This window comes from Stegodyphus dumicola, chromosome 3, assembly GCF_044657685.1.
Source record: "Stegodyphus dumicola isolate Sdum_Otavi_A_Nest chromosome 3, ASM4465768v1".
NCBI lineage: Eukaryota > Metazoa > Arthropoda > Arachnida > Araneae > Eresidae > Stegodyphus > Stegodyphus dumicola.
Window position 1 is genome coordinate 90,197,771 of NC_140770.1, and position 12,672 is coordinate 90,210,442.

Genomic DNA, 12,672 nt, shown 5'->3' on the forward strand with positions numbered 1-12,672 from the left:
ACATCTCTTGTCATCGAGTGTGCTTTGCCAAAGTTACCAAGGTCAAAAATGTTTCTTTCACGATGAAGTCAGAATACAATTCTCATGAACATCATAAGCTGCGGTGAGACCAAAAGGATTACTTTTAAGCTTTTAGAGATTTCATTGATTGGATTTTATGTGTACGTAACACGCAAGTCGGTGAGCATAAATGCAACGCTCCTATACACGAAGTGTACTTGCATCTTTTTTATGATTATTCTTAAAGTTTTTGGTGATATTGTGATTGCGGCTGGCGAACGCCTAAAGATAGGATTGCCGGCCACCAGTTGGACATCAACTGGATAAAATATGTATCGACTAGCTACACAATCGTGTATTGCTTGGCCCGGTAATTCATTCCAGATCCCAGCATAATGGTGGAAATCTGGGAGCAGAAGGAAAATATACACCAACAAAATGCTTTAACTTACCGCTCAACAGTGCCCTGTATCACCATTTTGACATACGCATTCCGTTCCAGAATCTATTAAGGTATCCTCATTTGCCTTTACATTTTTGCCGCCAGATATCTTTCAATCACCCTGCGCATATCTATGTGTATGTGCGCGCGCGTGTGTGTACATGTGTGATATAATATTCTAATTTTAATATGTGGCATAGCAGGACTAGTCTTGTCTTTTTTTTTTTTTTTTTTTTTTTTTTTTTTTGTAAATTTCAATATTTTATCTTTCAAGCCTAAGAATAGCAAAGTATTTGAAGCAATCTTTCTCATTGGATATGCGTTATTCCAAAATTAATTCCTTGGCATACAATTATATAAAGCTTGTCCTTGTATATATATATATATATATATAGGTTAAAGCAAAATATTTCGTTTAATAATAATTAAATCAAAACTTTGATTTTCAATAACTATAAAGTGTCAATACTATATCTCAATGTTTAGAAATTAATTATGAAGAAAGTTCATCATACTTGTAGAAAGTGCTTACACATTTTAGAACGATTTGGGGTCCGCACAATTAATGTTTAAAATATAAACAGTTTTTTTTTTTTTTTTTTTTTTTTTTTTTTTTTTTTTTTTTTTAAGTTTGATCTGATAGCCTTTTTTCTGGACTGTCTGCATTGTAATTTCCATAATAGAAGGACTTTTAATGAAATTTCTATTCCTCTTCCAAAACGTTCCAGAGAAATCGTGGTGAGTTTGATCTTAGAAAGAGCTCTTGTCAAAAGATCAAAGGAACTACAGTCCATAGGTGAAACATCAGAAGATTTTTCAAGAATACATTGAAAAGGTCTGTAAGTAATGCCTGTATCAGTCTTCATTTTTTCAAGGAATACAATGGTACTTTTCGAATTATGGATTGTTGTTTTGTCTTGATGAACTTTCATTCTTTTAAAGTCATTGGTATAAAGCAATGGAAATATCGCCCGTAAAACTTTTTTTGACAGTACCATGAGTTATATTATATCATTTTTTTTTACTCTTCTTATTTCAAATTCCCCATTGTGTGATAATTCTGTGACAATCATAAACTCCTTATCGAAATTTGCTTTGCTTTGATGGAAGAAAGTTTGTGTTATGTCGCGAATTTTAATTATTAATATGTGTTTTTTTTAATTATTACTATTCTAATATTTTTATTTGTATTCATGTGTATTTTAATCTGGAAAAAAGTATTCTTAAATTGTTAAAGCCTTATTTAACTGGTAGTTCCTGAAAGCGTAGTGTAACAACGACAGGAAACGGTTGCAAGAGCCATCTGGTTTATGGCCTTTTTAATAACAATGGAGGCAGAAGGGTGTTGTGTTGTCGCCTTCTTCTAATGGTGTGTGAAACGAAAATCGTCTTGCCTTCGCTTTGTTAAAATTGCAGTTTTGCTTACTTCAAGACAGTGGGAGTTGAACTAAGCTTAGGTAATTGGATTCTCGTAAAGCTTAGTTCCTCTTGTTAGTTGGGGGGGTCCATTTTTATTTTCTCACGCTGTGTGTACAGATGCTTTTCGGACTGCATTGTCAGATTTTCTGGAGTTGGATTCGTCATGGGTGTATCATTTTCTCAGTTTAAATAACGTAAAATTACGGCATTGGTGTGATTTTAATTTTATAATTTTTGAAAGCCTATGAACTCACAGAGGCGGAGAAACCGAGATTTCCTGGGTGCTTGCACCAGGCTAGAGTGCATTCGGATTCTGATTTTTGAAGAGTAAGAGGAGAAAGGAGTGGGGCTTGACCCCTGCGGGTCTTGCTTTCGCGAGCGCCAGCTATTGCGTCGGATTTGACTCTTGCGATGTGAAGTTAAGCTGAAAAAAAAAGATCGGGACGTTTGCCCTGTTGCGGCCTTGACTTGCTGCGGGCCGCGTGAACCAGCGAGCAGCGGATATGATTTTCTCTCGGCGTTTAGCTGGTGAGAATTTGCGTTGGCATAAGGAGTAGAGCTCAGAATAGAATTTCGATTCTCTTGTTCCAAGAATTGTAATGCAGATATCCATTATTTAGTAATATAATAATATTCTAGAATTTAATAAATGTGTGTTTAAAATTTAATTGTATTTGTGTATTTATCTTGTATATAATTTACTGTGATCTGTCATGTCCCTCCATTTGTTTGAGCCGGGAGGCTTTTAAGAAACATGGAGTTTAATTGAATTTGGGGTCATTGATTTTTCCTTTGCATAGGTTACTCACAACGCGAACCTAAAAGTTAAATTGTACTACCGCTATACGAATGTTTATAAGAATGTCAATATGATATACGAATGTTTTTTTTTTTTTTTTTTTTTTTGTTAGTTTTGTCCGGCACCATGTGTTCAGTTGATTCAAGGTTCAAAGTATTAAAAGTGTATTAAAACACCCAAATTTTAAGAGATTTAACATTAAAAAATATTTAGTTATACAACATTTGTACATTCTTTTCGCTCTGTTTCCGATAAGAAAAAGACATTTTTTTGTTGCAGACATTTAGGTAAATCATGCTTCATCAAAGGTCACAATGTATTTACATTTATATCCTGCTAAATAGTTTTTAAATTAATATTCATGAAACCAGGGGACAATTTGGAATAAAAATTTCATTTCTGAATGAGTATTATAGAAATAGATATATAAAAAGGGAAATGCACAAGAAAAATGTTGTCGATTTCTAGAAGTAAAGCTTACGAAGGAATTTGCAAATCTGTTATGCGTAAATACCAAAAACTTAAAAAAAAAATGTGTAATTCAAAATGCCACCAAAGTTTTCATTATTAAAGTAAAGTGTTTGATTGCAAAACGAATAGAATAAGATTATTCTTAGATTGAACACTGTTTATTATACTCAAGTTATTACTACCTAACTCTTAATAAAACAGCCTAATATTGTGCTAGTAATTATCGAAATTGTACGCAAGGACCTTGTGTTTCATTTTACATAGAAATTAAGTACAATTTAACTTTACATATTTTTCTTTGCACTAAAATAAATATATAGAATTTTATTGCATGTCTGAAAATTAGATGAATGATTTTTGTTTCCTTTTGCTTATAATTAATTAAAAGTCAGAGATTAATTTAAAAAAATTTTTAAGGTGAATGCATTTTAAATAAAACAAAGCATATGCGTTAAAGAGGGGCTTCTTAATAATAACATTAGTTTATTCGAAGCTAATAAATTCTACTAAGAAATGTATTTTCTGACCAGATATCATCATTGTAAAAATGTACCAGTGATGTAAATATGCTGATAAAGCTAGAATTTTTTTTTTTTTTTTTTTTCGAAAATCCACCCCACTTCTTTTGCGAAACCTTTATGTACATTAAATTTTTACTGTTACTTTCGTGTTCAGAACGAGTCAATTTAGCTAGTAACGAATTCTTCTCCTTGTGGCAGACAAGACATAATTTACCGAATTTTTGTGAGTTCTCGAATATCGTTTTATATTTCTATTTCTTCTGCAAAGGCTAACAATTTAATGATGATTTTTTAAGTAAAAAAATAATCCCGTGTTTTTTAAGTCACAATGGGTAGGATTTATAAATCACATAGAAATTTGAAAGAATTGAAAGTACACTTACAGTATCGGATAGATCAAGTTCTCGAGAAAAGTCAAACGTCTTGGAATACTATATTGATTAAGAAACAAGGCTGCACGTGTTAACAAACACTTATTTTTTTAAGTATTGATTTTCTGCATTCAATACATTAAAATATATGAAATAAAATATATAATCCAATTTCTTAAGTTACTCAAGTTCAGATAAATGCTCAAAAGTTAGAAAATATTTTTTTGAATTTTTAATAGCCTTTTAAATTATTTAGATATTAATATTTTTAATGCTTAATTCTCCATATATCACTAAAAATAAAATAATGGATCTATTAAAAATGGATGACTTAACACCAAAGTTATGAAAGTAAAACAGTATTGAATTTAATGCAATTGCAATTTAGACATTTGTGTATTATTATTGCTATCATTCTTTGGAATTCTATTAATTCCTAACACATTTCATACATAGGTATCTTACAATTTAATTTTTATCACATGTAATCAAGAACATTGTGACAGCTAAACACCATTTTGTTTTTACCTTTTAATGTCCTAAAAACGATATAATTTTTAAAAAATTTATACATTTTACTGCAACAGTTATTAAACAAAAGCAATAGTGGTATATTTGACATTGTTCCAATATTTTTAATAAAACTGTGTTTCCAGCTGTAGAATTAATCATTATATTTCAACAGAGTAATGAAATGAAATGTTTCATTTCTATCTGTCTAAACCAAAGATAAATCAAAACAGATTCTTAAAACATAAATTCGGTTTTATTATAAGTATGAAATTATTCCAATACAATATCGCGCACAAACTGAGAAGCGCTGTCATATAAAAGACAAGTATAATTATAGATCCAAAGTGTTCTAAATGCATAATTTTGAAGCCTTCCGAAAGGTTTGGAAATTTGAGCGTCCAAGGTTTTAAGCAGACATACAAGTATGTGCTTCAACCACAGAATATTCGTCTTCGGATAAAATTCCTGCCAATTTCGCCTGAAACAAAAATTAAAGATTTGTTTAAATATTCGCTAATGCATTTAGTTCCAGTAAATTTTCTTTGAAATGCAGCTGCTTTTTTTTTATTCGGGCTCCATTTGCAATCGTATTCAGGTCTTTATTGTAATATTCAAAATCTGCAATTTATAGTAGTTTCAGAAATATAAATGAACAACAAATAATGTAACGAGGCTGCGTTAACACTATACTCTGTTACTTTAGGTCATTTTAAGCTGGCATTTCAAGGTTATTTTGTCCTTCTCAGCTTGCGTTCATAATCATGGTAACGACAGTTGCTGAAAATGATTAAGTCCCCCAATTCTTTTTTTTTTTTTCACTTCAATTCCGTTTAGCTCATTTCCCTTTTTGAAAAAACGCACGAATGAAGGATGACTTCAGTTACATTCTCACATGATATGAAGAAAATATGTTCTGTGCGATGATGATGATAAGCGCGTTAAATTTTTAAGTTCTTTTAGCAAAATTCGTCAGATATGCAGAATGCATATTAAAATGAAAACCATTATTAAAAAAATTATAAGATTTTTAAAATGTATGTTTAGGTATAAAATATCAGATTAAATATTTTGGAGACAACTATTATCGTTTTCAATGCATAGTATATCTGCATATATAATTCTGAATGTTTATAATTTTCGAAATGTTGAACGTTTTCGGTATATATATATACATATACTCTAAAGAATAGTCATAGCTGAAGCAGTAACGAATTTAAAAAGACAAAAGACGGATCTGTGCTGGACCTTCTATGTCATAATAAATTTATAATAAAGGTCAGAACGTAAATTAAATAAAAATTTAGTTCCAAAATATATAAAGTTTTACCTATTTCTATCTCCGAGAAAGGGCTTAAAAACTTTTGCAACAAAGCAGATAAGCAGATTACCTCCAAGAGGAATTACTAAATAAATCTTCTCTTAGAAATTCAAATTCACATTTTTCCACGCTTTAAAGAAAGCTGGCATTAACTTTATATTTTAAATTGCTTGTTTATGGTGAAATGATAATTATTACCTAAACCTGAAACCAGGGTAATAGTTGAATGACATTTTAGAAGCAATTTAATGTGAATATGTAATTAAAAGTCTTTTCTTTTCTCTGAGTAAATATGCTAGGCTTTAATGAATGTACTACTCTCTTTATGTATTTTTTTTTAAATATTGGCATTTACATCCTATATCTAACGAAAACATGGCCTTTTTAGATTTCCAAGACGTATTATAGTTCGAGTACGTGAAGAATTTTGACTTTTTTAACACCTGTTTTTCGTTTTTCTGAAATTTTGGCCAGTATTAAAATTTAAAATTGTGGAATTACGTCGCCATCCTTACTGGTTAGTTTTCAAGACCTTAACCAGAAAACAAGACGCCATTTTCTCTTCCAACTCATTGCCTTCTTTATAATTTTCACAATTTAACACCCCTTTTCCCGTTTTTTCACCAAGACTCACACCTACAAAGCGCGGGCTTTTTTAATTGTTTTTTGTTCTTTTCTATTTGTCAGCCACTGGCTATGCCAGTTTGAAATCACTTTTCTCACTTTCTGGTAAATTCTTAAGCAGGCTTCGATTAAATTTTGGCAAACCTTCTTTCACATGCGATCTTTGAACAACTTTAGGCGCCTTTTGACTTTCTAGAATAGAAGTTTACGGAAACAGTAAGTTTTTCATTTTTTTCACAATGGTTGTTCTAGTATTAAATTTTACTTCATTCACTTTTTAGCAATTATAATTTTCACAAAAAAAAAAAAAAAAAAAAAAACTTTTTATGTAATATGGAGCAAATATATATATAATTATATATATATAAACGAATAATTTATAATAAGAAAACTGTTCATATACCGTCTCCAGGTAACAGAAATTCAATTACCGAAAACATTCGTTATATATATATATATGTAATGAAACTGTGGTTGGATGACACGACATGAATTGATCCTGAATGAGGTACAAACTTGCATTAAAATTTTCGGTGAAATAGGACTTTTCCCATGATTCATTGTGAACATAGCTTAACAAACTCGTGCAGAATTTTTCATAATTAAAATTGGCCAAAGAATGTACTGGCAGAAAAATCTTAGAGGCAATGAAATAAGAACGCTGAGACGTAGATGCGTAGAAATACTAATTGCGTAGATACTTGATGCTTAGAGCGTCCATCCATTTTTGAAGAGGGAGCAGTCGAGCCGGATTAAATTCCTTTTTTATTTAAATTCTCATTTTGTGGCCACAATTCACTTGGCACTCTACTCCTGCCTATTAAAGAACATTTACAATTTTGATATTATTGCCATAGAAGCGAATATAGCAGCACACACATGATTGAGGAAAGACGTCTGGCCAAGACGAAAGCACAAGCAAAAGTGACGCATCAGTTCATAGAAAAAAAAGGAAGGAAGTCAAGTTTCAGTTTTTTAGTTTTGGTTTGCAGTTTGGTGATTGGTCAAGAGGCATCTGCATTAAGGGTTACGAAAGATCGCATGATTAATTTGAATTACACAGTTTAGACTTACAGCTTTATTTTTTAGGACAGAGCGTGAAGTTTCCAAATGAAATAAAAAATAAAAGAGGTTATAGTGAATTTAATTTAGAAGTTTGCCTTCATATTTTTTATCTTACATATATATATATGAATATGTAATGAAATGTTCAAAGCCGGCTTTTGTTTATTGTTCAGTGGGTACTATTCGGTTTTGAGGGCCGTAAGAAATCGCCAAATTATTTTTGATGCCAATGCTGCCAAAAAGAATTGTGGCAACCCTAATAATTGCGGCAAGAAAGGAAGTATAATAAGAAAGGAGGTATAATAGTTAATAACTATCTAAGATTGATGTTTTAATGTAGATCAGGGGTCTTCAAACTACGGCCCGAGGGCCAAATCTGGCCCGCGAGCACTAATGATCCGGCCCGCCAGAGGGTTTTTTAAAAATAGTTTTATAAAATCTAAAGTAACAAATAATACACTTTAACTATTTTATATAACATGATAGGCAATGCATTTCTAGATTGAAATGCATTGCCTATCATGCACGTTATTTATAAAACATATAATAAATGTTATCTAAATTTATAATCAGGGAAATACCGTAACACTCTGTATAACAAATCTCATGTGGTCCCCCAAGACTTCCTCATACGTCCTTTAAATTACACACATATTTTGACTTCTGACACAGCCGCTTGCTACCAAAAAGGGAGGTGCACAGGTATATGTTATATCAGTCCCACATACAAAATATCAACGTTTTGAGGCTATTTGTTTTTGAGTTATGCGAAATATATGATACGTACCTACAGACGTCACAAAAAATATCTCTCCTGAATTCATTTTAAATCCATTTTACAGTCCGTTTTGGGGAAAAGGTTCCTTTACTCTATCCGTATGTACAGATGTCATGCCAAAAAATCGTTCAAATGGATTCGAGAGCGGTCAAAATTGATATTTTTGTTAAAATATGATATCCGAATTTTTTTCGTAATTACAGTACTTTACTTCGTACAAGGAAGTAAAAAGTTCTGATTGTACTTTTTACAAGAATAAAGGTTTCGTGTGTTATCGTTCCTACTTTCATAGTAGTTTTATAAGTTGGTTCATAGAAATTTTCAGTAGTGATTTTATTTAAATCTTAATTTTTGTTCTGTATATGCTGTAGTTTACTTTAATTTTGGACGATTTTTTTCACACAAAACTTGCCCAAGATATGAAATACTTACGAGCGAAAGTTTGCAGCTGATCAAAATGTAAAACAACGTTGTTGTGTAAACAACAACGTTGTTTGTTTACATAGTGCTAAGTCCCGTTGTAACAACGGGGAGGTAAATCCATTGAAAAGTAAAGTACATAAATCGAAGAAATGTCTGATATTCTGAGACAAAAATATATTTTTACAAATGTTTAAAATCAGCTTTAAGAAATTTATGTTAGGCGAAACTACATGAAAGTCTAAACAACAAGGCTGTTCATAAGATCATAGGATACAGATCCAATCACAAAAATATTTACTGCTTTGGTTAAAAAGGTGTATGCTCTTCATCATAGTGCAGCGCCGTGGTATAATGGATTAAGTGGATCTTCGCTCTCGAAACTTCGTAAAAAGTAGCGCCAATGTGGCCCGCGGGCTGAAACGTTTGGAGACCCCTGATTTAGATGAAAGGTTAATTTCATATAATACTTTTTTATTATTATAATTTATATGAAAAAGGATAAACATGACTGAATGGAAGCATAAGAGTAAATAACTACTTCAGATCATTATTATAATTTATATAAAAATTGCTAAACATAACTGAATGGATGCCTGCATCACTATTTCGCTACCGACTTATAGCTAAAGCATAATTTCATCTCGTTGGTTGTTCAAACGTAATTTTCTATAATGAATGATGCCTTTTCTTTGAAAATAATTTTGCTAAAGTGCAGAATCGCTCACTTATTTGTTTGTCGCTTTTTACAAGGGTAAAAATAATTGCATGTTTGTCAATTTTCTTTTACTTTTTAAGTGAAAATAGGTTGATCTGTACATAGATAAAGTCAAGGGTGTGCGCAGTGCCATTTTTGTGCAATTCTAGGATTTTTTTTTAAGGGAAAATAGGTCGATGTGCACATGGATACCAAGTTTGTGCAATTCTTAAAAACGCGTCAAGCAGTGGGTGATTCTGCACTTTACCCAAAATTCTATTGCCGACTTTTCGTCATAGGCAATTCCCAAATTGTTAAATCCATAGGATATCAAAAAAGGATTTAAAAATTAAACTATTATTTCAATGGCGTCTTAAGAAATAAGAACTATATAAACTTACGCAATCTGAAATCAACGCGTACGTTAGACTTGGCGCGCTGTTAAATGGGGGCGTTTGCTAGATTTGGCGCTTTTGCGCTTACATTTTCGCTGCAATTTTCTTACGGCCCTCAAAACAGAATAGTACCCTTCAGGGTTATACTCTAATAGTCTGAATATATTATAGTGCAATCAACAATATTTTATTCAATAACTTTAAGCAAAGTTCTGGGAAGGCAGTTAAGCACAGCTACTAAACGACACTCTTTTATTCCCCGACAAACCCGCCGCACACACGCTGGAGCGGAAGGATATCAGCAACTTTTTTTTTTTTTTTTAAAGCGAAAAACATACTTTCGTCAACTTCGACAATATTACCAGTGCCACCAATTTTTACTGACGGTCTAGACCAGCAGAAACCTTTTGACTAACGCGTACCATTTAAACGAAAATTGAAAAACTTCAGTACCACCACATGAAAAGGCATTCTTACTCTTTAAAAAAAGTAAACATTGTAAGGACTTTAAAAGTAAACACTGACGACTTGATAAGTGCTTTCATCAACACTCTCGACTCATCAATTTCTTCGCGAGCTTAGCAAAGCTTTGGTGACGATTCTTCTTCTGGTAATAGAACAGCACCTCAGCAATTGCTGAAATGTGACCACCAGAAAATATCTATCTAAAATAAATTTTGAATATGTTTCTGTATGTTGTTTATTTAAATAAATTGCGTTCAAAATCGTATTAAATAAAATAATAAATATACCATTTATATTAAATTGCGTCTGTATGTATATAGTACATTAAATTAATTGTGTACTGCAGATATTGAATGAATTACTCGTCTGTATTAGTAACCGTCTGTTTTACGCGAAGGCGAAACACTGCAACTCCCGTTTCTCGCCAAAGCCGCTGCATCACAGATGTACCGTAGTAGCTACAGCGGTGATATTCTTAAATCATTAGGATATTAAGCTTCGAAAACAGTTCTAGATTTGGTACTTTTTTTCTACGTTCTGTTTCCTTAAGCAGACCAAAAGCTATCGAACTATACTTCTTCTATACTGTAATCTCTATTTATTGTGCGCCAGCTCAGGAATTATCTCATTAGCCAGCTCTTATAGCATAAAAAAAATTACCGCTATGTGAAAAAGTGATTAGATTTTTTGGCAGATATTATTGTCAACGTTATTTATCAGAAGAATATAATGGTGGAAAGAAACTTGAAACATTACAAAAGTAAACATGATAAAAGTTTAAAAGCAAAGATTCTTTATTTTGGTAATTTCTGTTGTGAAGAAGAAATTTCCAGCTCCCTTTCCATGTTAAAAGAATTGAAATCATTATGCATTTTAATCTTCTACTTCTTTTTAACGTGATATTTGAGCTTACATTAAGCTTAAAATTAATATAAATGATTATAAAACTTTTTGGAAAATGTATCATTAAATCAAAATCTAGTAAAATGAATTTCAAGTTATACGATATCATTTTATTGTAACGAGATATAGTTGAATTAAATGAATGAGCAAACGAGTGAATAATAACTTTTGCATTCTAAGCACGTTTCATGAAACCAGTCTCAGAGCTCTAATCGTATGATCTCGCATATTTGGCACCTTATCGTCGATTACAGTTGACTAAGCGTAACGGATGACAAGGTATGTTCCAATACAGACATTAAAAGATTTGTGAACAAAGTTTCTGACTTGTTTTCCTTTTATTTTCTCAGTTTTAAAGACATGATATATTTTTGAAATAGGGAGCTATCTATTTAAAGTAAAAGTAAGCTCATCGACATCATTACTGAGAACAACGACTCAGTATTAACATAGCAGCGCCAGCGATAAAAAAGAAAGCAAAAGACAGTTTTAGAACATCATCGTAAAACAGTTTGATTAAAAAAGAAGCACTAACTAAATTGAATAATTTCAAAGTTATCGTCGCACAATACATAGTGGTGAAACATAAAGCAAATATAAAACAAATTTCTATGCATTTCTCATCTTCTTAAACGTATAAAATGCATCTCCTGGGCTGATACTAGATGTAAGATTTAAATTCTCTAAAGCCATTCTTTAAAATAATTGGAATGGTTATTATTAAAACAGCGACAGAAAAATAGCATATTTCAAGTAGATATGATATGAATGTGTTGAATGATAATTGAATATGAAACATTCAGAAATTCTTTTTAAATAAAGAAATTACAAGTAGAGCAGATTTTTTGCAAGCACACAAAAGATATAAACTTAAATTAATTACTGAGTCATTTCTCCCATTCTAGCATACACATATCGATGGTCTAAGAATTCATCAGGCGATCTGGACCTGGGATCATAAATATTGTCTAAATTCAAATATTTCACACCATCACCTGAAATTAAAAAATGAGCATGAATTTCTGTGAATTTCATGGCTTATTTATCATTGTTTATTGTAAACATCTGTTTGCTTTTAGCTATTCAAAAAAATCAAAACAAACAAAACTTGCAAGTTCATATGACAGCATAATGCTTTTCTCGGGGAATTTTTTTTCAGATTACTATAGCGTGATTTTGCGTGCCTAGAAAACAGAGGTAAACAATTCAAATACCTGCAATGATCTTTGATGCAATAATTTGCTTATTATCCAAAAACACGCGAAGATTATCTTTTTTTAAAAAAGACTTTCCTTTGTGATGAACTTCGTAATTGGAAATGGCTTTTATTACACTATATGATAGATTACACACATGGAGAAATTACGTAAATTTCGCGGCTCAAACCTCTTAAATTAAATTAAACAGTTTCATTTTCTTTAAAGATAAACAAATGCGACGATTTGCATAATCATAGGTCTTTAGCAGAAAG

The 12,672-nt window shown here is 31.4% G+C and overlaps 1 protein-coding gene across 1 annotated transcript in view; it reads right to left on the bottom strand.

Annotated features, from left to right (window-relative positions):
• Positions 1-4,773: 4,773 nt before the first annotated feature.
• The window catches only part of LOC118191165 (serine/threonine-protein kinase haspin homolog), a 36,644-nt gene continuing 28,745 nt past the window's right edge, over positions 4,774-12,672 (bottom strand). Inside the window, exons 9-10 of the mRNA XM_085812435.1 lie at positions 12,085-12,196; positions 4,774-5,014 (exon numbers count right to left, since the gene is read on the bottom strand). Of these exons, the coding sequence (XP_085668561.1) occupies positions 4,807-5,014; positions 12,085-12,196 (320 nt within the window). The 3' untranslated portion in view covers positions 4,774-4,806. The remainder of the gene's footprint in view (positions 5,015-12,084; positions 12,197-12,672) is intronic.